Source organism: Mastigoproctus giganteus, chromosome 2 (genome assembly GCF_048544385.1).
Source record: "Mastigoproctus giganteus isolate SK-2022 chromosome 2, ASM4854438v1, whole genome shotgun sequence".
In the NCBI taxonomy this organism is placed as follows: domain Eukaryota; kingdom Metazoa; phylum Arthropoda; class Arachnida; order Uropygi; family Thelyphonidae; genus Mastigoproctus; species Mastigoproctus giganteus.
This window is the reverse complement of record NC_143576.1, coordinates 99525099-99551008: the sequence shown is the minus strand read 5'-3', so window position 1 is coordinate 99551008 and position 25910 is coordinate 99525099. Positions and strand designations below refer to the sequence as shown.

The 25910-nt window shown below is 37.8% G+C and overlaps 1 protein-coding gene across 1 annotated transcript in view; it reads right to left on the bottom strand.

Moving 5' to 3' along the window:
* LOC150089461 (box C/D snoRNA protein 1) overlaps positions 1 to 25910 on the bottom strand; it is a 110841-nt gene that overhangs the window by 21055 nt on the left and 63876 nt on the right. Inside the window, exons 5-6 of the mRNA XM_090368610.1 lie at positions 6531 to 6599; positions 1545 to 1700 (exon numbers count right to left, since the gene is read on the bottom strand). Coding sequence (XP_090224736.1) covers positions 1545 to 1700; positions 6531 to 6599 — 225 coding nt within the window. The remainder of the gene's footprint in view (positions 1 to 1544; positions 1701 to 6530; positions 6600 to 25910) is intronic.

Here is a 25910-nt window from a genome sequence, read left to right as displayed (position 1 = left end):
CAGAGAGCTCTGACTAGGTATACTTTAATTATGGCCACTCTGTATATATATATCAAAATATTTAAGTTGTATCCAATGTGTGTACCTCATGCATTCAGTGTCAGAGACTACCTGTCATGCATAGTGCAGAAAAGAGCACAGCAAAGAACTGGTTACGTACAGTATGAATATACTTTCATTAATTAATTTGGTCTAGAAAATACAAGAGAAACTATGAGAAAATACAATAAGTACATTATACTGACTGACACAAAGTGGCAGAGACTAATAACAGCACAAATATAAAATATCAAAGCATTACTAGTAAAACCAATAACTACAAAGAAGAGATTATGCACAGAAGAATTACATCTGTGAGGCTACTAAATTTAACAGTAAAATTTAAACTTACAGCTAAACATTGAAAATAACCAATTAATACCTAAAAATTAAACTTAGTAACTACTAAAGACTAGCTAAATTCCAAATCTGTGAAACAAAACATAGACACATGGCAATGCTATGTTAAGAAATGTATGTCATCCAAGGTAATGGGAAGAGACTTTCACCTCATAACGAGGCTTAAAAAACTGAATTATAAGAACTTGGCCAGCTATCAACGTTAGTAATGAACCACTGAAGTAAGCCAATGTCAAAACAGCAAAATATAATTTGACTTGATGTTTCAGTAATTTTATGTTGAAATGATCCAGATTTTAATGGTATACAAGTTTACTAATACGAACGGTGAAGAAAATTAACTGGTTACGTCTGGTACATAGGGTACTGATGAGTGCATCATTGAGGGAGTGGAACGTAAACAACTCCCTTTCCTGTTCCCCATGTATTAGCAAGATGGATATCAAGGTGCAGTGGTATGGTTATATAATCCTCAAGAGATCCCAGACAACTAAATCCGGCATCTGCCCAATGGGCAGCACTGTAGTAATAACCACCATTCCTCTCATGCTGCGTATAAAAAAGGCTCAAGTTGGAATCCCATCAATGATGCAATTCCAGGTTTTTTCTCGTGGAAACTTAATTTTTTTTTTTTTTTTGGTCTGGTAAGCAAAAAAAAAAAAAAACTGACCAAAGAATATCCACGATTACAGATACAATATAAGTACACACAGCCTTAGCTGCTTTTAGCACCACTAGACCTGCCCAGCATAATCTATGGAAGGTGGGAGCAATAACTGTATTTAAGGAGAACATACTGAACTGCGTATATGTAAAAATCTGTGCATTGTAAAATTTTTGTATACAAATATAAAACCACAGTCTCAAATCTGAGGTCAGCATACCTGTGGTTGGAGGGAGAGAGAGATTCCTGTACACTTGTACTTCTGTCCATACATAAAATATCAGAATTAATAGCAAAGCCTCTTTGCAGTGGCTTTGCTATTAATTCTGATATTTTATGTACACATGTATGTGCTTCTCACACACACAAAAAAAAAAAAAAAAAAAAAAAAAATTTACGTACCCGAGAAAAGAAGGTTAAGTTCAACAGTTTCAGCCTCTATCAGGAGTCACAATAAAAAAAAAAAAAAAAAAAAAATTACCTTGGCTGGAGACTTGTTTCATCCTTGATTAATACTTCAATTCCACTATAGCCTACAGATTGATAAAACATAAGTCTTTGCTGCACCTCTGGTGTGGAGATATCTGGAGACAAATATTTTTCCAAGCCTGAACTTACTATGGTATTTTCTGAAATTCTACAAGAAAATAATAATAAATAAATAATATGTAAATAAAAACATAAATAAATAATCACCAGTTGTGGCATATACATTGACTGGATCTATAGCATGGGTTAGTGCCATTCAATATGTACACATTATAAAAACTATAATTAAAGTAACCCTATTGCTCATTAAACAAAATGTTCATGGTAGAATAAAGATTTTACCAATTATAGAATGCTAAAACTCATTGTTACTCACTCTTCAATAGTAATGTCATGGTCAGAAATCATTTCTTGAAAGTCTTATGTTCCAGTTAATTCCATAAATTTTCACATATTCACACACTTGTGAAATTGTTGGTTGCTTCATTTGCCCTGTTGATGTTCAATCATGATTTTATACCTCTATCCATTTGATCCACTTCTCATGCATGAATGCTTTAATAGGTTGATGAGATGTCCAGCTACAGTGAATGTTGTTTAGGGATTTTTGGTGCAAAAGTTACTTTGCTACAATGTGCCTGACAATAATAAGAATATTCCCCAAGTCAGATCAAGGTAATGCAGCTGTATCTGCATGGTGTGAAATGACTTGCAAGAAGATAATGGGTGATCAAAGACTCACTGGAATAACAAGCACAATTGTCTCACGTAAGCAATTTCAATCCTGGAATCAAACCTAATTCTGTTTAAATCAGCATGTTCCTCCTGTTGTTTCCTATACTTGTGACCTGAACTGGCCACTCACTAAAAGAGCTGGAATTTTCAGAAAACCACCTGGAGAGTCTGACCAATTCTCTCTTAACTACAGCTGTAGATAAAATATATATCTCAGTGCTAGCATATAGTGTCTTCAGATTATAACATGCAGGAGAATTTTAAGCAATGTTTTCGAGTACAAAAAAGCGCATATGATAGACCAGTACATTTCACATGTCTCCCACCAGGAACAAAAATAGTGCCGTTGTTGATGTGTTTCACATACTGCAGTTGTGCAGGGGAGGTCACAATAGTAGTAAGCAACGTCACTCTCTTTAAGAGATTGCACACTCTTAGAGAAGTTGTCTTTTTTTTATGTAAACAGTAGCAATTCTTCAGAGTTACACTTGTTTATATGTGCAACCATAAGGGGCATATCAGGGTTGTAAAAAACAACAAAATTAAATGAATTTGAGCTTTTAGCACGTCAACTAATGCTGATATTGTTGGACTTGCTGAAACAGTGGTACTCAGAGATACAAGAATAATGTTTGTGAACAAAAACTACCTAAAAGTGTTCCCTGAGTCAGATCAAGGTAATGTAGATGTTGCGCCTGTATAGTTTGTTTGTTATTTGGTTTTTAGGAGCATTAGCAACTAAGGCCATATTGCTCCGGGGATATGCGGTGGTCAATCCCTGACCTTTCCGTATTTGGTGGTCACGGGCTCGAACCCCGGTTAATCAAGAAGCGTGTGCTACGCACTGCTGCTCCTGCCCACCTGGCTACGGAGGTGCACCTGTATAGTGTGAAATGCTTTGCACTAGAGGGAAGATGATTAATGAGTGGTCAAGACTCACCAAGCTAGTAAATATGATTGTCTCATTGTGATTGACCTCAGTCTACCTCTTATATACTGACATCAATACCTGTCAGTATATAATTTCTCTCTCTATCTCTCTCTGACATCAATACCCTGTCAGGTATTGATGTCAGAGAGAGAGAGAGAGAGAGAGAGAAAAGAAGGAGCCCTTAGATCTACTTCTCATTAAGGAAAACCAACTACATCAATACCTGACAGGGTGGGAATCAGTTGGTAGCAATGATCACATCATAAAATGGGGAGTGCATAAAGAAACCCATGTTGTCAAAGGTAAAGGTGAGAACTTCAGTTTTAATGGACTATAATGGAATGGAATTCAACAGGAAACATTCAAGAAATTTACCTGAAAGCCCAATATGATTTTTAAATTTTGAATTGCACATTCTTTTGGATTCGTCGATTGGAAGAACTGACATCTAAATTCACATTTTGTTTGTTATGCTTCCTTATTTATTCCATAGAGGTAGTGGATATAGCATATTTTATGCTGGTTCTTTATTTTTCTTCATTTTCAGCATGTAGTGGAGCATCCACTGATATTTCACTACGCAGCTATCAGTGATTGAAATACAACCCTTGTTTGCAGTTCACAAGTGTTGGTTTCCTTTGAAAAGATGTCCAAGATTGGACCAATAACACTGCAGAGATGAGAAATGAAATGCATTACATGATCTTCTCTGAATTTGCTCAAAAAGTTTTTAAGGCCAGAAGAAGCAACCATGCAATGGCAACACACACACACACACACCTCACTACTTAGACAAGCACTCTTACGGACTGTGACGTCTACTTACAATGACAAACAAAATAAGTTTGGCCTGTTAGAATGAGTCCCACCTAGAGAGTATGTTTATGTTAGAAATTGCCTGTTTTCATATCTATTATTTTAATAAATATAACTGACATTACATGTATTATTATGCTACATAGGCGCCTCCGTAGCCAGGTGGGAAGGAGCAGCAGTGCATAGCACACGCTTCTTGATTAGACCGGGGTTCGAGCCCGTCACCACCAAATACGGAGGATGTGGAAAGGTCAGGGAATGACCACCGCATATCCCGGAGCAATATGGCCTTAGTTGCTAATGCTCCTAAAAACCAAATAACTAACTAATTATGCTACATGTGATTTGTGGTTTCTTGGGAATTGCTGGTTATAGGTGTGCATGTCAGCGGATGCATGAGTGGGAGTGTGCGAGATCTGGTGGATCTGAATTTGATGGTGTTTGGGTGCCTGCACTGCTGTTTGCGTGGGTATGTAAATACATGTGTTGTGTTGAGAGGGAAATGAGTTCACTTAACCTGCAGGAGGGAATTAAACTGTGTTGTCCTATTCAGGGCATTGTGATGAATGGGTAAGTGTGTGAAAATGGGGAATGCATGAGATTGACCCATAATACACTATATGATCACCAATGCCTGAGATTATTGTTAAGAAACCTTAACTTGAAGATTCTTAGTACACCATGAATCATATCAAAAATACTACTTTCTCGTGTTGCCTCTTTAAAAAAAACATCAGCAAATCAAGAAATGTTCTGTTACTGAGTGAGCTGCCAACCCCTGAGTTCCAATCAATTTGTGAAAAGTTAAAATCCCAAATGAAAAGACACTAATTTGCTTTGCATTTAAGTGTATCTCATCCCTGCAAAAACACTCTCCTGTTAAAAAGGATAGACCAAACTGAGAAAAATATCACAAGTGGTGCACTCTCTCTCCACAGCCAAACTGATTGACAAAACTCTCACTATATATTCCCTCCTATCATATCCAGGCAAAACAGACATAATAGAAAAGCTAACTCATGACTTTTTCTAAACATTATTGCATACCTGTTAAGTAAATCACAAAATCTCTATTGTTAATATCTTAATACCAACTTGTACAATAATATCACCATTTGTGCCATTAAAAGAACTGTTCCACAACATCATTAACTTCCTCTGGCAGACATATTCTAGTCTTTTTCCAATCTTTATTACATAAAATATTCCCCATTTCTCTGAAAGTTTTCCACAAATAATTACCTCCAGTGCATTTGCTGATGGTGATCCCACTCTGCAGCCAGATGTATGAGGGTAAGCTAATGCTAAGGTGGTCACAGATGAATACTTGATGTGTTCTCTGATTGATCCTCTAAAGGAAACAGCTCTTTTCTTCATGTACTCAAATTTATCCAATAATACACTAAATCTCTCTCTCTCTCTCTCTCTCTCTCTCTCTCTCTCTCTCTCTCTCTCTCTCTCTCTCTCTCTCTCTCTCTCAGCAAGGTCCTGGATTCATAAGAGAACAACCATCAGTAATTCAAGAATTACTGATGGTTGTTCTGTCTGTGTTTTGTTAAGCACATTTAAATAATACCTGCAAAGTAAAAATAAAAACCAAGGAATTGTTTTTTTCTCATTTTCATTCCCCCCCCCCTAACCTGTCAAATGATCTTATGCATCACTATGTAAAGCATTTTTAACACTTCAGTGGTCATGCACATTTTGTAATGCCATCAGTCACATGGATGGCCTTTGTCTTCCAATTTAAAAATTCATTTTTTTCTTTGTAATCACATAATAGGTGTTCTCATTAATCTGTTCAGAGACAATATACAGCTTTTTAAGTTCACAGAGAAGAGTGATGTTGTAAATAATTCAGTCAACACTGACAGAAAATATGTTAGTATTTCACTTCACTGAACAAGAAATAAAATTTCAAAATATACATTTTGAAAAAAAAAAAACACCCTTTCTTTTGAAATATAATAACTAAGTTGTTGGTCGAGTGGCATGATGTGGAAGTAAATCAAAATGTAAAATGGTGAAAATCTAAACATTTCAACCTAAGTAGGGCAAAATCTGTCTTTAAATTCTTGAAGAATACAGATAATTTAATTGTATTTCTTGTCCTGCTTCACTGCACAGTTTCTGTCCTTATTACATTTCAACACACACACACACACACACACACACACACACACACACACACACACACACACACACACACACACACACACACACACACACACACACACACACACACAATTTAGTCACTGAAGACGTGATACCACAAAACATCTGAGAATTATCTGTATTCCTAAAGAAATTAAACATAGGTTTCATTCTATACTAGTTGAAGTCTTGGATTTTCATTATCTGCAAAATAACTACTGCACTATATTTTATTATAGTAAAAATGCAAAACAGTATTCTTCCTAGTTTTTTTTTTTTTTTTTCCTTTACAGAAAAAAATAATTTTTAAGAATCGAAAACATGCCAAAATTGTTCTCTTACTTGCTGTCTGAATATGTGACACCAGCTGTAGGGAACTGCCATTCTATTTTCCAATATATGACCCTCTCTCTAAATAATGAAATGAGAACTACATTAGCACCACAAATAAAAATACACTAAAATAATAGCTAAACAATGAAATAAATGTCTATGGGGACATCCACTATAAATTAATGAAAATTATCACTATGTTTCAAGTCCAGTTTACAGACTTAAACCTCCTGTTATTAGAATTTTAAAAAAATAATTAACTTTAGTTCTTTATTTGAGTGGGAGAAGATAGAGTGGTAATCAATGGACACTGCTCATCGTGGACTAATGTTATTAGTGGAGTCCCTCAGGGTTCAGTGTTGGGTCCATTGTTGTTTTCTGTATTCATTAATGATATTGATCATGGTATATCAAGCTTAATGTCCAAGTTTTCAGATGATACGAAGGTTGGCAAGGTTGTTAAGGACACTAATGACAGTACGCTGCTGCAACAGGATCTAGAAAAGTTGAGCAGATGGGCTGAGAGGTGGCAAATGAAGTTTAACATTGACAAATGTAAAGTACTACATATGGGAAGCAGTAACCCCAGAGTGATGTATCAACTCTGTGGTACTACACTGACAGTGGTAGAGAATGAAAAGGACCTGGGGATATTTGTGCAGTCAGATATGAAGTTTTCTGAGCAGTGCAGACAGTGTGCAAGAGTAGCTCATAGTGTCTTGTCAATGGTATACAGGAATTTTTCTAGCAGGGATAAGGAGGTGATTATCCCCTTGTATAAAGCAATGGTCAGGCCACACCTTGAGTACTGTATACGGAGAGTTGAGAACGAGCGTAGCCTGTGCGGACGTACATTTTTGCCGCCCCTGGAACAGAGAAGTTTTTCCTGATTTATTAGCTTAAATTGGCACTTTAACTTATTTTCTAGAGTAGCTTTATATTCCTATTTACGATACTTAGTTTAAAGTAACTTAGATAGAGATTTAGTAGGTATTACTTAGTATCGGAAAGGGTATCAAATCCACGTGTTTACTGTTCGTAATTGCCGCCATTGTTACGCGATAACAGATAGCATAAGCTTAATATAGTATAGTATAGTACATAATATTGTCAATTAATCAGATAATTAATCTTGTTGAACTTCATTGTCAATTAAATTGTACTTTTAACTATACATATAACGACTTGTGTTATGTAACAAAAATAATTAGTAAAAAATAAATAATTAATACTTAACTTGATACAGAAGTTATATAAAGGGATTTCGTAGATAAAACTCGATACTGAAACATAAATATAGCGTTATAACTGTGTTGGGATATAAGTTTAGGGTTTTAATTTTGTACTGAAATTAAATCGAAATCATGACTCTGACCAGAGCAGCAAAGCAAAAGGCTCAAGCTAATGGGAGTGCTGTGGCTCAGGGGAGAACTGAGGGGGGCAGTTGCCCTCTGAATCACAGCCTATTAAAATGCACTACATGCTTGATGTTTGTGGAGCAGTCGGGTACGGGACATGATACTGCCTGGGGGGATGTGTTTGTGTGTGCACGATGCAAGGAAATCAGGCGACAACTTAGCATTGTTATGGGCCTATATGAGAGTTTGAAGGACAGGGTGAATGCCCTTGAAGGATTAAAAGTGAGGGGCCCATCAAGCTCTCAGCTGCCCACACCAATGCAAGAGCTTGCACTTGGTCATCACGCAACACAGCGGCAGCCTCCAAGGCAGAATGCGCTAGTCCCAAAGGAACTAGTAGTTGTTGGTGATTCTATTGTCAGGGAAACGGGAAACATGCTTTGTAAAAAGGATAGGTGGAACAGGACCAGGGTATGTCTGCCAGGGGCAAAGGTTGATAACGTAGAGCGGATATCATCTTTTAAGGGCACAAAAGGTGATATAGTTGTACACGTTGGCACTAATGATATTAAGAGTAGGAGACTGGCGGAATTACTTAACAAGTAGAGGTCACTGTTGAAAAAAAGCCGTGAATTAGGGTTGAATTTGAAAGTGTCTGCAATTCTGCCCAGACACGATATAAGGGAGTATATGATGAGAGCCCTGTCAATCAATTCGGCCCTGGAAAGACTGTGGAAGGCTCAATGGGTAGAATTTTTTTCAACCTGGTCTGTACTTGTTAACAGGAGAGACTGCTTCTACAGGGATGGGATACACTTAAATAGAAAGGGTGCAAGAATGTTTGCCGATGCTATTGAGGCAGTGTTAGGTGGGTCGGAAAACTGCTAGATTGGGGGGATACAAGGACTAATAGATTCACTGGCAGAGGTAAAAGTGATTCTTGCACTGCTTCTATTGGAATGAGCCACCGCCTGGAAAATAAGATACAGGATATTTCAGAGAGTGCTGGGAATCATTGGGGCACAAGTAAACACATGGGTTGTGTTAGGGTAGCTAAGAAAAAGAACAGGTGCATGTATACTTGCGTGTACACCAATGCTAGGAGTTTAGTAAATAAATTTGAGGTATTGATCAAAACATCAAAGGCAAAGAAATACATAAAACCCAAGGAAGTGAAGCCAGTCGACATTGCTGGACAGCGCAGTGTCGAGTCAGTTTGGTGTGACATAAGCATTGGGAGATCAAAATTGAGAGTAGGAGTGTGCTATAGGCCTAATGACTCTGATGAGTATAATAAGAAATTGTACAGGGAAATAGAGTGGGCCAGTAAATCAGAGAGTCTTATAATGGGGGATTTTAATTTCCCAGATATTGACTGGAATTTGGGGGGCTGGTCACTCACACACTAGCAAGGCTTTTGTGGATTTATTGGATGATTGTTTTCTACATCAGCATGTTCGGGAGGCAACTAGAGGGAGTAATATTCTTGATTTGATTATCAGTAGTGATTCTTCATGCATGAAGAATATACAGGTAAATGAACCACTAGGTGGCAGTGATCACAGTGTGCTGAAGTGGGATTTACTCAAAGAGGTAACCACCATTAGGGGTAAAGGGAAGGGTTACTGCTTTCGTAAAGGCGACTACAATGGACTGAGACAGTATTTAAATTCTATACAGTGGGACCAACTGATGATGTTACCAACAGCAAATTCAAAATGGGAAGCATTCAAAGAACTTATCTTGGAAGCTACTAAGCTTTACATACCAACTAAGAAATATTGTTCAAGGTTTAGGGCTAAGTGGATGTCAGATGAATAATGAGACATATGGCAGAGAAGAAAAATGCATGGGATACATACAAATTAACACGTGATACAGAAGCCTATGATAGATACAAGTTGATCTGTAACCAAGTTACAAAGGAGGTTAGGCAGGCGAAAAGGATGCAAAGAAAAACAGCAAAGAGTTCTTTACTTATGTAAACTCTAGAAGGAAGGGGATGAATCAGATTGGTCCACTTGATATCGATGGGTCAACTGTTGATGATCCTGCTCAGGTAGCTAAACTAAATGAATATTTTGCATCGACATTCACACATGACGAGTTATTCAGCAAGGGGAATGCCAGAGGTGTATTGAACTCTGGCAGTAAGCTAGAGAATCTTGTAATAACTGAGAGTAAAGTGGAGGAGAAATTGTTGAAGATAAATACAAGAAAGGCACCCTGGGTGGATGGGATCTATCCAGTTATCTTAAAAGAGGCAGCAAAGGAAGTAAGCAAACCCTTAGCCATAATTATGAGAGCTTCCTTGGACTCAGGGGAAGTACCCATGGACTGGAGATGTGCAAATGTGACCCCAATTCACAAAGGAGAATCAAAAGGTGACACAAGTAATTATAGACCTGTTAGTTTAACTTCTGTTTCCAGAAAATTAATGGAGGCACTGGTTAAAGAAGCACTGCAGGATCATCTAGACAAGACTTCAGTTATAGCTCAGACACAGCATGGTTTTGTTAAGGGGAAGTCTTGCCTGACCAATCTGATTGGATACTATGATGCAGTCACAAAAGAACTGGATGCAGGGAATAACTTTGATATTATATACTTGGATCTTAGAAAGGCTTTTAATACTGTTGCACATGGATGTTTGTTTGTTATTTGGTTTTTAGGAGCATTAACAACTAAGGCCATATTGCTCCGGGATATACAGTGGTCATTCTATGACCTTTCCGCATTCTCCATATTTGGTGGTGACGGGCTCGAACTCCGGTCTAATCAAGAAGCGTGTGCTACGCACTGCTGCTCCTTCCCACCTGGCTACGGAGGCGCCTTGCACATGGAAGACTGCTGCACAAATTTGAGCAGTGTGGCATTGGAGGCAAATTGCTGCTATGGATAAAGGGATGGTTGAGTGTGAGAAGATAGAGAGTGGTAATCAATGGACAATGCTCATTGTGGACTAATGTTATTAGTGGAGTCCCTCAGGGTTCAGTATTGGGTCCATTATCGTTTTCTGTATTTATAAATGATATTGATGATGGTGTATCAAGCTTAATGTCCAAGTTTGCAGACGGTACGAAGGTTGGCAGGGTTGTCAAGGACACTACTGACACTATGCTACTGCAACAGGATCTGGAAAGGGTTGAGCAGATGGGCTGAGAGGTGGCAAATGAAGTTTAACATTGACAAATGTAAAGTACTACATATGGGAAACAGCAACCCCAGAGCAACGTATCAACTCTGTGGTACTACACTGACAGTGGTAGAGAATGAAAGGGACCTGGGGGTGGTTGTGCAGGCAGATATGAAGTTTTCTGAGCAGTGCAGACAGGCTGCAAGAGTAGCTCATGGTGTATTGTCAATGATATATAGGAATTTTTCTAGCAGGGATAAGGAGGTGATTATTCCCTTGTATAAGGCAATGGTCAGGCCACACCTAGAGTACTGTATACAGGTCTGGAGGCCTCATTTCAAGAAGGATGTAGGGATGCTGGAACGAGTACAGAGAAGGGCAACAAGATTGGTGAATGGAACAAAGGGGTGCTCTTACGAAGAAAGGCTCAAGTTTTGCAAATTACAGTGTCTGGTGACTAGGCACCAACGAGGTGATCTGATTGAGGTGTATAAAGCCTTGAATGGTTTGAGCATGCTCAATGCTGATGGGATTCTTCCTCTTGCTCAGAAAAATCACCTGAGAGGGCATAAATTCAAATTGAGGAAAGACAGATGTAGGATAGACGTGAGGAAATTTGCCTTTAGGCAGTGGGTAGTTGGGTGGTTGGTTGGTGGAACAGACTTCCATCTTTTGTTGTGGAAGTTGATAGCCTAAATAAATTTAAGGCTGAGCTGGACAGGTATTTTGAACGAACGGAGGGGTGAAATGGGAGTGTTTTTTTTTTTTTTTTTTTGGCTGATGCTGCATAAGCTTGCTTTCTTGTATCATATGCCTCTACTAATGTAATTTCTCTCATACACTTCATATGTCACCATCTGATACCACCACAGATGCCATCTGGTCTCCCTCCCAGCTCTCTCACTTCCACTGATTTGAATACGATCAGAGAGCCTGCATGCAATTTAAGTTTTCTTTAACATCTGCCAAATGTCTTCTTGCTTAGTAAATTTTCTTTTCTATGGAAAACTGGAATGTGAAAAGCTGCGCGCGTGTACTAAAACACATTTCTGTGGGTTACTACCATAAAACAATAAAAACAATTTCCACTTGCATTTCTGCCAGTGGAATCTGTTATAAACTGGTAGTAAACTTGATCTAATTGCATTTGTGATAATACCAATAGCTGCAATTGTGTGGGTTTTTACCTTATTATGGTGAAATGTGTTTCCCTTTCACTGATATAAAAAACATAAATACATTTTCAGATCTTCTCTTCATTCCTATCGTTTATATACAGTTATTGCGTTCAGTTGGAGTGATTCCGCGTTCGACTGCCATTTCTTGTAAACACAAAGGCGAATCGTGCATAAGCGAATTCGGTTCGTGTTATATAAGATATCGTCCCCTATTTATAAATCGTGTATGATCGAATTCGTGTAGTGTAAACACGTGTTATATGACGACTGACTGCACAGAGAACTATTGGGTTTCATCTTTGGGTCTCCGATGTTGCTCTGTAATCACCACAAGTAGCTAACTTCACCGATTCTGGTCTAAGCAAACTGTAAGTTGGCATTAACCTGACTTTATTCCATTATCTAAAGTTACTTTGTTTAAATTTCATACTGTATTTGGTTTTTTGAATTCAAACCTACATTCATTTTTCCTTTAACTTTTTTTTTTTTTTTTTTTTTATGAAAACCCCAAACGAGAGGTATTAAAACCTACAGTACTTAGTACTGTGAATGGTTTGGAGGTCGAGAAGACAAAAGTAGATATTGACATTAGACTTGAACTTCTGTATGCTGTAATTTTCAGGAAATACGTATTAAGGAAGGTTGTTCCAAAAAATGGCAGTTGAATGAATAAACTAGGAAGATGAAAAGTTGGTTCTGTGAGTTTGAAGTTGGACAGCATATGGATGTTGGCTGGTGGCGGCACATGTTCAGACTGTTTTGAAAGAGAGAGCAGGAATTATAGAAGCCAATAGTAGAGCAGTGCCCATGGAAGTATCTGTAGAAAAGGCATGCAGCAGAAACAGTACGTCTATGAGACAGAGCGGAGAGACTCTGTTAGTGAGGAGTCATTAATTAACCTAACTTCCCTCTTCTGAATGGAATCTAGAAGCCTGAGAGAGGTTTTGGGGGCACTGCCCCAGATGTGAGAACAACATTCCATTGTAGGGCAGATTTGCAATTTGTACAGAGTGAACAGATGTTTGGAAGAAAAGTCACTTAGGAAAAGGCCTTTTGCTTCTGGTTCTTATAATGCACGAGGAATATTGTTGCATACGAAAGAGCAGGAATGAAATATGTAATTGAAATATTTATGAACTATACAAATATTTAAAATCTGTATACAATATTCATTAATATACAAAAAAAAAAAAAAGTTACAATGGAACATCAAATGTTAGACGGAAGCATGTGCACAATGTTGGTGAATGTTATGGAGGCAGTTGTCAATAATCAGTTGCATTGTAGTGACGTAATTGCCTCGCCCTCTTCTCCCATTGGCTCGAATATATATCACTAGGAGGAAAACTTTTTTAATATATATACAGTGTATTCCGGTTATTTGGGCCACCGGGGTTAATCAGGGCAGCAGTTTATTCGGGGCAAATCTTAAAAAACATAAACCAATCGAGAAAATGCAGGAGACCGCAGCACTGGAGATTATCCTATGATTGTCTCCAACAGTACCACGTGGTTCGGTCGAAATTCTGGAGGTCACAACCATAAAACAATTAGCAGTCACCTGTTTATTGGGCTTTTCTGTTAGTGAAATCTATCATAAACGGACAGTAAACTTGATCTTATTGAATTTGCGATAATACCAACAGCTGGAATTCTGTGGGTTATTATGATGAAATGTGTTTACACTTCCATGAAATCTTCAATCATATAAAAAAATTAATTTTCAGGTCTTCTCTTCATCCCTATTTTTAAAGCTTTGTAATTTGTTACTCCATTCTCACTTGCACGTATCGTGTTACTTGCAATTTGTGTGTACCATGTTCTTTGTTATTGATTGCTTATCTTTTTACTGTTTTAAATTTTAATCCCCCCACCCACCCACAAACGTCAGTGAACAGAAATGTCAACTAGTTCGTATGTACATATTAATTATTCCAATTATCACGTATATTCTTCCGATTTTCACGTATCATTTAATTTTTTAATTGGTAAGATAATAAAGGGTAAATTTGTGTTTAATATATCTTTGCTTTTATAGCCTGTGGATAATATTCCTCCTATTTTCGCTAATTAGAATCACCGTTCAATAGAATTAAAATTCAATTCACAAACGTGATCACAATGACTGGTGCTTACTGCACATCATATAGTGAACGGTACTTTACTAATGTTGAGTTTGTCATAACGTGATTTTATTGTACAGTGAACCAATTGTAAAGGGGGGGGGCATTGTATTTTTAACTATTTACATGAAACTTCGGATAATTGGGGCAGCCGCTTAATTGGGCCAAAATGCACTAGTCCCGATGCGTCCCAAATAACCGGAATGGACTGTGTGTGTATATATATATATATATATATATATATATATATATATATATATATATATATATATATAGACAAATCTATATTTTCAGTGTATTATGTAGGGGTGCTGACCTGTCAAGTGTAATTACCATGGAAAAAATTGAGAAAGCCAGCCAGGTAAAAGAAATAACCTGAAATTAAATTAGATTAACATAAAAGGAAGGAATAAAATTCAAACATAAATAAAAATAAGTATATAAATATAAAATAGAGGTAAAAATCTAAAATAATGGCAATTAAATCTTGTTAAAAGAAAAATTAATGAAAGTTTGAATTCAAAAATTTATTTTATTTTGTCTTTTTGAATTCAAACTTTCATTCATTTTCCCTTTAAACAAGATTTAATTGCCATTATTTTAGCTTTTTAACTCTATTTTATATTTATATACTTATTTATGTTTGAATTTTATTCCTTCCTTTTGGTCTCTGTCGGGTTGGCTATGATGTATGTGTTTCGTACATATACATCATAACAGAAACAGAGACCTTGCTTATTGCAGTGGCTCCTATGGTTTTGGCTGATGACCCCTTGAAGAGCAGTTAAAGCCCTAGGACCCACTGCTTTAGGTACCATCTTGGTTATCATTATTTTTATGTTAATCTAATTTAATTTCAGGTAATCTGCTTTTACCTGGCTGGCTTTCTCAATTTTTTCCATGGTAATTACACACTTGACAGGTCAGCACCCCTACCCAATACACTGAAAATATACATTTGTCTGTATTTCATTATGGTTGCTGGGTATTTCTGCTATAACTAGTAGTGCCCCAGTTCCATAACCCAGTTTAATAATTTAATACCTTTTCTTGCTTGCTTAGTCTTTCAGTAACGTGATCATATCCTATTTTATACAGTAGAACCCGGATAAGAAGTTTTCCAAGGAACCGGAGGTTAAGAACTTCTTACACGGGAAAACTTCTTAGAAGGGAAAATGACCTAAAGGTATGAAATATTAACTACACAAATAAAAATGAAAAGATACACATACATAAGTTGAAGATAATTTTAAAGTACTATTTCAGAATTTATAAATATTCCACTCTGCCTATGGGAAACATTTTTAAACTGAGGATTTCTAACTGCTTAACATTCTGTTCAACTCCTTACCAAGTTGGAAGGATGAGCTCCTCTGGAGTTCCAACATACTTTAAAAAGTCACAATTACAATAATACTGAGCAACAATACACTATGTAATTCAGAACCATCAGAAACAAACGGCAAACGCATCACTGTGCTTCACATGGCCAACGCTATCCAATTATGGATATTGATGAAAGCAATTGCGATGTCACTTCCATTATGTCAAAATATTTATACTAAAAAGGTTTTAGTGCTGAAAGCATCAGACTATGGGAATTCACTAATCAAACAAGTTATTGCCAAGCATTATTTTAGTTCGTAGTAAATCACTCGAAGTAGGTGAAATGGCATCATTTTTGTTACATCTCATATTGTGAATGCCTTCCCAACGAGTTGCCCTGATATTGAACTACCTCGAATAAGCAATGCTTTGACAGTGCATTCTCGGCCATACCACCATCCTTCGCGTAACACCAGTGTTATCCACCGGTGAAATGTTGCTTATTGGAGGTAGTGCAATATCAGAGCAACTCGCTGTGAAGGCATTCACAATATGAGATACATGTATATCAAAAATGATGCCATGTCACCTACTTCGGTGATTTACTATGAACTAAAATGATGCTGGGCACTAACTTGTTCGATTACCAAACTATTTATATTGTTTAATATTAAAAATAAAGAATTTGTACATTTAAAAAACTTAAGTGGGAAAACGTCATTATAATAATACTCTGTGTATTCTTTATCACAAACTTTTTATGCGAGAAAATAATACATTACAATATACAGAGTTGAAAAGGGGACTTAAGAAACCAAACATGTGAAAACATGCAGGAATTTCTTATCCAAGTTCTACTGTATATATATTTCTTGTGTATAATTTTGTAGATTTTTATTTTGGCATATATTTTTTTTTCTTTCCTTTATATTAATTCAGTACTAATTCATCATAAAAATAAAAAACAGTGAACCACATATTTTTTAAACAATCAGCAGCAAAACTGAAGTTTTTTCCCGCCTTCTGATAATAATGAATCTCTATCTGGGGCTTTTCAAGTAATGGTGCTGTTGTGAGGGTGAGCAAATGGGAATCAGCTACATAATGATGTTGCCAATGCAGTTGTAAGCATATTGGCAACATCACATTTTTTATATTGACCAGAGCTGCAAGAATGAATCACCCGGTGAGTGTTCAGTTGGATGATAGCTGGGTGACATTTTTATCTGACCTTTCATTTTTGCAGTACACATGAATCAGTGTGCCAAATGGGCAGGGATAATAACTAGCAAGGTACATATCCTACACCGTGCTGGGCTAAGGAGCCACCAAGGTGTAAGATACAAGGTTGCCATAGTCTGGCTGAGGACTGCCTGCACACAAGAAAAAAATAAAAATAAAAAAATGAGTTGAAAGTAAGACAACTGAAAATTTGACCATAGGTTTTGAGTCTATTTGGAACAATGTCCTGAGGGTGGAGACCAAGGCTGAAATATGTTAAGAGAATTATTGTATGAAGCTTCACTTGGTTCTGAGAAAGGATAAATATAGCTGAACTGTCAAATGGTGCAGTAATGAGCCAACTGTGCTTAAGAGGGGGAGTGATGAGTGCTAAGCACAGTTATCTCATTATTATGCTTAGGAGAGTGCAAGGTGGTTTATTCAAAATTAAAAGAGAAATTTATATTTTGAAGAGCAGGCGTGGATGACTATAGTGAGGAATGAAAGAATACAAGGCATGGCAATCAGGAATTGTTGGTGGTTACATAACGGGTGAATTCAGTCACTGTTAAATGCACTGTTGATGGATAATAATGGAAAATCTCCTGGAAGTGATTTAATAGAAGTTGTTCAAGAGAGTTACAAAAATGTGACTCAGTGCTTGCAAAGCACCATCCATGTACATTTTTCTTGAGGTGTCAAAACTGGAAATGGTCAGTTCTGTAAAGTCACAGTCTATCAAAGCAGGAGTAGTTTCACTGGTGCATTGTTGTGAAGGAGCAGCACACCTCTGGCAAGTTTTCCAGTGTTGGCACTGTACAAGGGAAGTTCAATAAATTATCTACCTACCTATGGAGGAAGTGAGATAGAGGAAAAAATCTGTTTTATTTTTCAATGTAACTCTCCTGAACTTCAATACACTTGTCCCATTTTGTTGGCAACAAGGAAATACCAGACAAATAAAAAAATCCTTTGTCCTGTCCATCAAAGAATGCAAAAACAGCAGAGCTCAGTGCATGCAAAGCACCATCCATGTACATTTTTCTTGAGGTTTCAAAACTGGAAATAGTCACGGGATGAGGGGGAGGGAGGCAGATCCAGATGGGTCAGTTCTGTAAAGTCACAGTCTATCAAAGCAGGAGTAGTTTCACTGGTGCATTGTTGTGAAGGAGCAGCACACCTCTGGCAAGTTTTTCCAGTGTTTTTCCTTGCTTAGGTTGTATGGGATGCACATGACTCCCAGAGACTGTCTGCTTGCGTTCCAAGTAGTGAATGCGCAAAAATTCCCTCAGCATCCCCAAAAATGGTGGCCATAATCTTGCCAGCTGAAGATTGTACCTGAAATTTTATGTGTGGGGAAGAACCCTTGTACTTCCATTGCATTGATTTTTGCTTGGTCACAGAATCCCAGTGATGAACCCATGTTTCATCACGTGTAACAATTCTGGAATGAAAGTTTCAGGATCCTTTCCATAAAGCTCTAAATTCTCACAGCACTGTACTCTGAATTGCTTCTGCACAGGGGTCAGAAATCTGGTGATCCACCTTGCACTGACCTTACTCATCACCAACTTCCATGGAGGATGTTTAACTGTTCCCACAGATAAGTCACATACCCTAGAAATTTGGGACACCTTTAAACATCTGTCATTCAGCACAAGGGTTTCCACAGCTTGGCACATTTCTGGAGTGGTTGCTATCCCAGTCCTTCCTGAACATGGATCATCTTCAGTGGACTATCTATCCCACTTGAATTGTTTTGACCAGAATTTCACCTGGTACTCTGAAGGTACACTGTTGCTATACACAGCCACCATCCTTTCATGAATGGACTTCGGCTCATTTCCTTCTTTGGCAAGAAACTTGATGGCTGAACAATGCTCCAATTTCAGAAAATCCATAATTTTATACAGGCGTCTTCCTTCTTTCTGTTACAGCAGCACAACCTAAAAACATAGTGGGATCAAAATTAGTATGATTCAAGTTGAGATATGTAATGCAGGAACATGATAAATCATGAATCATTGAAATATAACTACGGGGCTACCTTCAGTAGATAATTTACTGAATTCCCCTCTTAGAGCAACCACTAAGTGGCAGTGATCAGTGTATTGACTTGGTATTTTGCTTTCCAGACTTTCCACTGAAAGTGGTGAATGGATTCCTAATGAAAAAGGCAAGGAATCTAGTAGTAGTGAAAATAACACTTCTGATCCTTGTGCATTAAGTGATAATACACAGCATCATAATCGTAAAAACCATGTGTTTAACAGGGGCAGCAAACACTTTAAAATTTGAGCACATATGGGAAGTTATAAAATCCGGTGGTCCTTCAGGCAGACGTGTGCTACAAAGAAATGGAATTCATGACAGCCCTGGTCCAACTGCTTATGCAAGATGAAATGTGTATATGGATTCTGTGGTGGGTGCATTTTATTTATTTGTAGACATTTCAATCATAAAACACATACAGAACTGCACTGAAATCGAAGCGCGAAGACAATTGAAGGATAATAATTGGTCTACTTCCATTTAAGAAGTTGATGCTTTTATCACTGTACTTTTAGCCCCCGAAGCATATAGTGCTAGAAATTTAGAATTGGCTAGTTTGTGAACTGTACTGGGGGCCTCAATTTTTTTTTTCATGGTATAATGTCACGTAACAACTTTTGTGAAATTAACCGATCCATAAGAGTCAACATTCAAGGAAGGAGAATCAAGGAAATGTTTAGTTTGCCAAAGCTTCATAAATATTGTTCAAACTTATTTCCCACATACCATTACCTTGCTATAACGAGGTGCTACGCAAAAATTCTTGAAATGTATTTATAAAATAAATTAAGACTCTCTCTGGATATTATTCGCCACCATCACCTTCAAAGTAGTCCCCTTGAGAGCATAAACACAGATTCCAGTGCTTCTCTCATGATTTGAATGCGTCCTAAAAGTCCTTCTTTGTCATAGTGTTCAGCACTACCTGCAATTTGGTTTGGATATCCTCTACAGTGTCAAATCTTCAACCCTTCAGCTTGATTTTCATTCTTGGGAAGAGGAAGAAGTCACAGGAGGAATGATTGTCATGTTGTTGGATGCCAAAAACTGCATCACAGCAAGAGATGTGTGGGCCGGCACATTGTCATGATGAAGGACCCAGTTCTTTGTGCGCCACTTCTCTGGACATTTTCCTCCTGACGGCTTCCCTTAACCACCTCAGGATGTTGCAGTAGAACTCTGTGTTGACGGTCTGGCCGGGAGGGACAAATTCCTTATGGACAATCCCATTGATGTCCAAAAAACCGAAACAAATCAACATGGACTTCACAATGCTCCTCGTTTGTTGGGTTTTCTTTGGTTGGGGCAAAGATGGGCTCTTCCACTGGGATAATTGTTGCTTGGTTTCTGGGTCATACCCATATACCCAACTCTCGTCACCAGTGATGACCGTAGAAAGGAAGTTTAGATCACTCCTGGTTCATTCTTGAAGATCTCTGCTAACTTCCATGCGATGCTGCTTTTGATCTTCACTCAATAACTGTGGCATCAACTTGGCTACAATCCTTCCCATGTTCAACTTGTCTGACAAAAGCCCTACAATGCCACAAATGCCGTGGATGGTCCGCCTGCGGTCTTCACGGATCACCACCCGAACTTCTGCGACATTTACCAGGGTAGTGCTCGATGATGGACACCCAGAGCGATCATCATCATCATCAACTAACATTCAACCTTTTTTAAAATGGTTAAAACAGCAGGTCTGCACCCCTGGCCTAAAGCATTGTCACCAAAATGTTTGTTTCAACTTCTTATGGGTTTCTGCTGCTGTATCGTTAAGAATGAAACAAAACGATGCAAGTAAGTTGCTCTCTCACATCAGCCATCGCAAACACACCGCCAAAGAACTGCACTTAAATATCCACTGACTCTATCCAGCCCGATGCCACATGGCACACTGATTCACAAAGGATGCATGCAGTGGTACCTAGCACCACAAGTCCATACTAGACGTAGTTCCATTTAAATTTCGGGAACCTTTGGGTAGCACCTCGTTCCTCGTATAGCAACATTAGAATAGATGAGCAGCTATTCCAACTATAATTAGATGCCGATTCACCCAGTATGTGGCAAAGCCAGACAAATTTGGTATAAAGTTTTTTGTCTGTCAGCTGACGTAACTTCAAAATATCTACTGAACGGCTTTTTTTTATTTTGGGAAAGACTGTACACTCCCAGCAAGCCAACCACTTTTGGAATATGTTGCCCTAAAACTAATGGAACCACTTTTGAATTGAGGTAGAAATGTAACCACTGATAACTCCTTTACCGGTTTTGAATTGGTAAAAACATTAGTCCAAAAAAATACTACTAGATTGGTAAATGTGCTTGTAAAGAGGTTCCAACATCCATAAAAGAGAAGGCAGAATTATATTCCACTTCAATTTTCAAACTTGATAATTGCACTCTGACAAATTATCAAGCTAAAGCAAATAAAAAAGTCATTATCTTGAGTATACACTTCACACAAGTGTTGCCATAAGTAACGGTACAAAGAAGAAGTCTGACACGGTATTATATTACAATGAAACAAAGTATGAGATCGATGTTCTTTGGGGCCAGGGGTCCCCAAAGTGGCCAATATTGACCCCCCATGGGTCAACAATAGAATCTACGGAGTCGATAAACTTCAAGAGGTCCATTAAACGTTTTTACTTGTATTCATAAATTTCGTGCCAAGTCTAGAAACAGAAGAAATAGCCAAGGTTTTAATACCAAAATACAAAAGATCTATAGCTTAGGCTGAGAAAATTTAGTCATTTTTGAATGACCCAAAATTATTTTTTAATTTATTTACTAATGTAATATAGTTCCCCCCAAGAACTTTACCATTACCTTGTTTTATATTATATTGTTATTATTATTATTATTATTTTTTTTTTATGTGAACCCCAAACACGAGAGGTATTAGAACCTATAGTACTTAGTACCGTGCTTGGGTTGGAGGTTGAGAAGACGAAAGAAGATATTTGTTGACATTGGACTTGAACTTCTGTAGATTGTAATTTTCAGGAAATACGTATGAAGGAAGGTTGTTCCAGAAAACGGCAGTTGAATGAATAAATGAGGAAGATGAAAAGTTGGTTCTGTGGGTTTGAAGTTGGACAGTAAATGGATGTTGGCTGGTGGCCGCACGTGTTTGGACTGTTTTGAAAGAGAGAGCGGGAATTATAGAAGCCAATTCAGAAGAACAGTGCCCATGGAAGTATCTGTAGAAGAGGCATGCAGCAGAAACAGTACGTCAATGAGAAAGCAAGTGGAGAGACTCTGTTAGAGATGAATCATTAATTAACCTAACTGCCCTCTTCTGAATGGAATCAAGAAGCCTGAGAGAGGTTTTGGGGGCACCACCCCAGATGTGGGAACAATATTCCATGGCAGGGCGGATTTGCGATTTATACAGAGTGAGCAGCTGTTTGGAAGAAAAGTAACGCCGAGAGCGAAAGAGAAAACCAAGTTTTTTAGATGCAAAGGAAGCAATATTTGTAATGTGAGTGGCAGAAGACAGAGTGGTAATCAATGGACACTGCTCAACGTGGACTAATGTTATTAGTGGAGTTCCTCAAGGTTCAGTGTTGGGTCCATTGTTGTTTTCGGTGTTTATGAATGATATTGATGATGGGATATCAAGTTTAATGTCTAAGTTTGCAGATGATACAAAGGTTGGCAGGGTCGTTAAGGACACTACTGACGCTATGCTGCTGCAACAGGATCTGGAAAGGTTGAACAGATGGGCTGAGAGGTGGCAAATGAAGTTTAACATTGACAAATGTAAAGTACTACATATGGGTAACAGTAACCCCAGAGCAATGTATCAACTCTGCGGTACTACACTGACAGTGGTGGAGAATGAAAAGGACCTGGGGGTAATTGTGCAGGCAGATATGAAGTTCTCTGAGCAGTGCAGACGAGCTGCAAGAGTAGCTCATGGTGTCTTGTCAATGATATACAGGAATTTTTCTAGCAGGGATAAGGAGGTGATTATTCCCTTGTATAAGGCAATGGTTAGGCCACATCTTGAGTACTTTATACAGGTCTGGAGGCCTCATTTCAAGAAGGATGTAGAGCTGCTGGAACGGGTACAGAGAAGGGCAACAAGATTAGTAAATGGAACAAAGGGTTGCTCTTACGAAGAAAGGCTTAAGTTTTGCAAATTACAGAGTCTGGAGACTAGGCACCGGCGAGGTGATCTGATAGAGGTGTATAAGGCTTTGAATGGTTTGAGCATGCTCAATGCCAATGGGATTCTTCATCTTTCTCAGAATAATCACCTCAGAGGGCATAAATTCAAATTGAGGAAGGACGGATGTCGGATAGATGTGCGGAAATTTGCCTTTGGCCAGCGGGTGGTTGGTTGGTGGAACCGACTTCCATCACTTGTTGTTGAAGTTGATAGCCTAAACAAATTTAAAGCTCAACTGGACAGGTATTTCGAACGAACGGAGGGGTGAAATGGGAGAGGGTTTTTTTTTTTTTTTTTTTTTTTCTGGCTGATGCTGAATAAGCTTGCTTTCTTGCATCATATGCCTCTACTAATGCTAATGTGCTTGTGCCAAGAGAGATTAGAAGTCAGGGTAATCCCCAAAAGGGATATATCGTTTTGCCTAGAAATCAGTGTCACTAAAGATAAGCATAGGAGCAGAAGAACCCTTTTTGCGAGATATAAGACAAGACTGAGTTTTAGAAGGGTTGAAATTAACTAAGTTGTCTTTGCCCCACTGGAGAATTACATGAAGATCGGCATTTAAGGAATTGGTAGCAGATTTTCGAGAAGTTGAAGCTGATTGAGCAGGACAAGGTTTCTCAAAATGGAAAGTGAAATGCAATGTGCTATCATCAGCAAAACTATGGATAGGATTTCCAGTCAATGGAAGAAGGTCATTAATATACAAGAGGAAAAGAGTGGGGGAAAGAACTGAAGTTCGGGGGACACCGGCATTAGTGGAGAAGTTAGAAGACCGAGAGCCATCTACCATCACCCTCAGTGAGCGACCAGAGAGAAAACTGGATAACCAATTACTAAAAACAGTTGGCAAACCATAAGATGGAAGCTTGTTTAGAAGACCTTTATGCCAAACACAATCAAAAGCCTTTGAGATGTCAAGAGCAATTGCTTGTGTTTCACCGAACCTGTTATACTATATATAAGAGATAATCTTATTTAAACTGAATTACTTTCTTTCAGGATGCTTCACATCTGCAATTACTCTAAAATAAATTTAGCTACAACCCCAATAAGTACAATGTACCAATATGTACAATAAGAAAAAATGTCAACAATATTCACAAGAATATTTGACATTTGGATTTGTGCCCTCGATTAACAATGCCTACGTGCCTCTTATGTGGAAAGACTTTTAGTAATAATGCCACGAAACCTTCAAAGATGAAAGAACATATCGAGAAAATTCATCCTGATAAGAAAAAGAAAGATCTTAAATTTTTTAAGGTGTAGAAGGAAAAATTCAGAAAGCCAAATTTAAACACATTTTTTAAAGCCTTCGCTCATGTTGATAATAGAGGACTGAAGGCATCATTCAATATCTCTATTATAGCAAAGAAAGGAAAGCATATACCACTGGTGAGGAGATTATAATACCAGCAATTAAAGAGGTGACTGAAACGACTACAAAGGATTCTTATCCTGTTTTAAAATGCCTGCCATCAAGTGTGAATACATGGCAACGATGCATTGATGAGATGGCCAATGATGTGGAGAAAACCTTGGTGTCTGAGCTTCAAAACTGTAAATTCTCCATCCAACTTTTGTCGCCCTTCTCAAAGAAAAGGTTCCGGAAGTACGCACTCTTCATTGTTTGTTGCATAGACACCATCTCGTAGCAAATAAACTCAATGGTAAGCTACATGATGCTCTAAAAGTGCAATCAGATCAATTAATAAAATCAAAGCACATCCACTTAATTCACATCTGTTTGCCATGTTTGAAATGTGCACTGTGTGTAAAAAGTATGTATGCAGAAAGTGTACAGGAACTGTTTGGGAAAAACTATCATTCATTTAAATTGTGCAAATTAATTTTTTTATTTCCTAGATGAAAAAGTTTTGTTCAAATTTTTGCCATATTAAATATTACATATATGTATTACCATAGGCACAACACTATGCACTGCTACTAGTTACTTTATATCAATGCTTATAATAAAATGCTGAAAACAACTTAAGTCTCTTTTATGCACAGTGGTCAAAATGATTGGTGACGGCAGTTTCACATACTTTTGCTAGCCAGCAGTTCTAGGGTGAAAGCAACTTCAGAAACAACTGTTATAACATCACAGTTAATCACTTAAGAAAAATCTCCATATAATTTATGCCATTTTAGCTCTGTTATGTCATTTTAAAATTACATACCTTGGCTATAACATCAAACGTTCCTCGAACTTACCGGCAATGTCTTCAGCATTTAAGCCAACACTTTTTTTTTTTTTTAAAGCCATCTCTCACACCTCACATTGTGGTTTATTGCAGTAAAATCTGCATTATTTTACTGCAATAGAGTAGACATTAATGCAGCAATACTTTTAATTCAATTATTTCTGCTCTTTCTTTTAAAAGATTACATTTTGAAATTTTATTGCATTGTTGTTATTATTTGGTTTTTAGGACTAAGGCCATATTGCTCCGGGGATATGCAGTGGTCATTCCCTGACCTTTCGGCATCCTCCGTATTTGGTGGTCACGGGCACGAATCCCGGTCTAATCAAGAAGCATGTGCTACGCACTGCCCACCTGGATACGGAGGCGCCTTATTGCATTGCATGGTAAAATGAAGGATGCAGTGTGTGTGTCAGTCCCCTTATGCAATAGTCACAAAACTGAAACGTGCAGATGCCAATGTGATATAGTGTCATTCAAGTCTTGTTGCCCATTTAGAACTCTACTGCAAGTTGATTTCTCTCTAAACAATGCCTCATTATGCATTTCCTAGTGTTTGTCATAGGAAAAATCTAAAATGTTTCAAAAATGTTAGAAAGTTA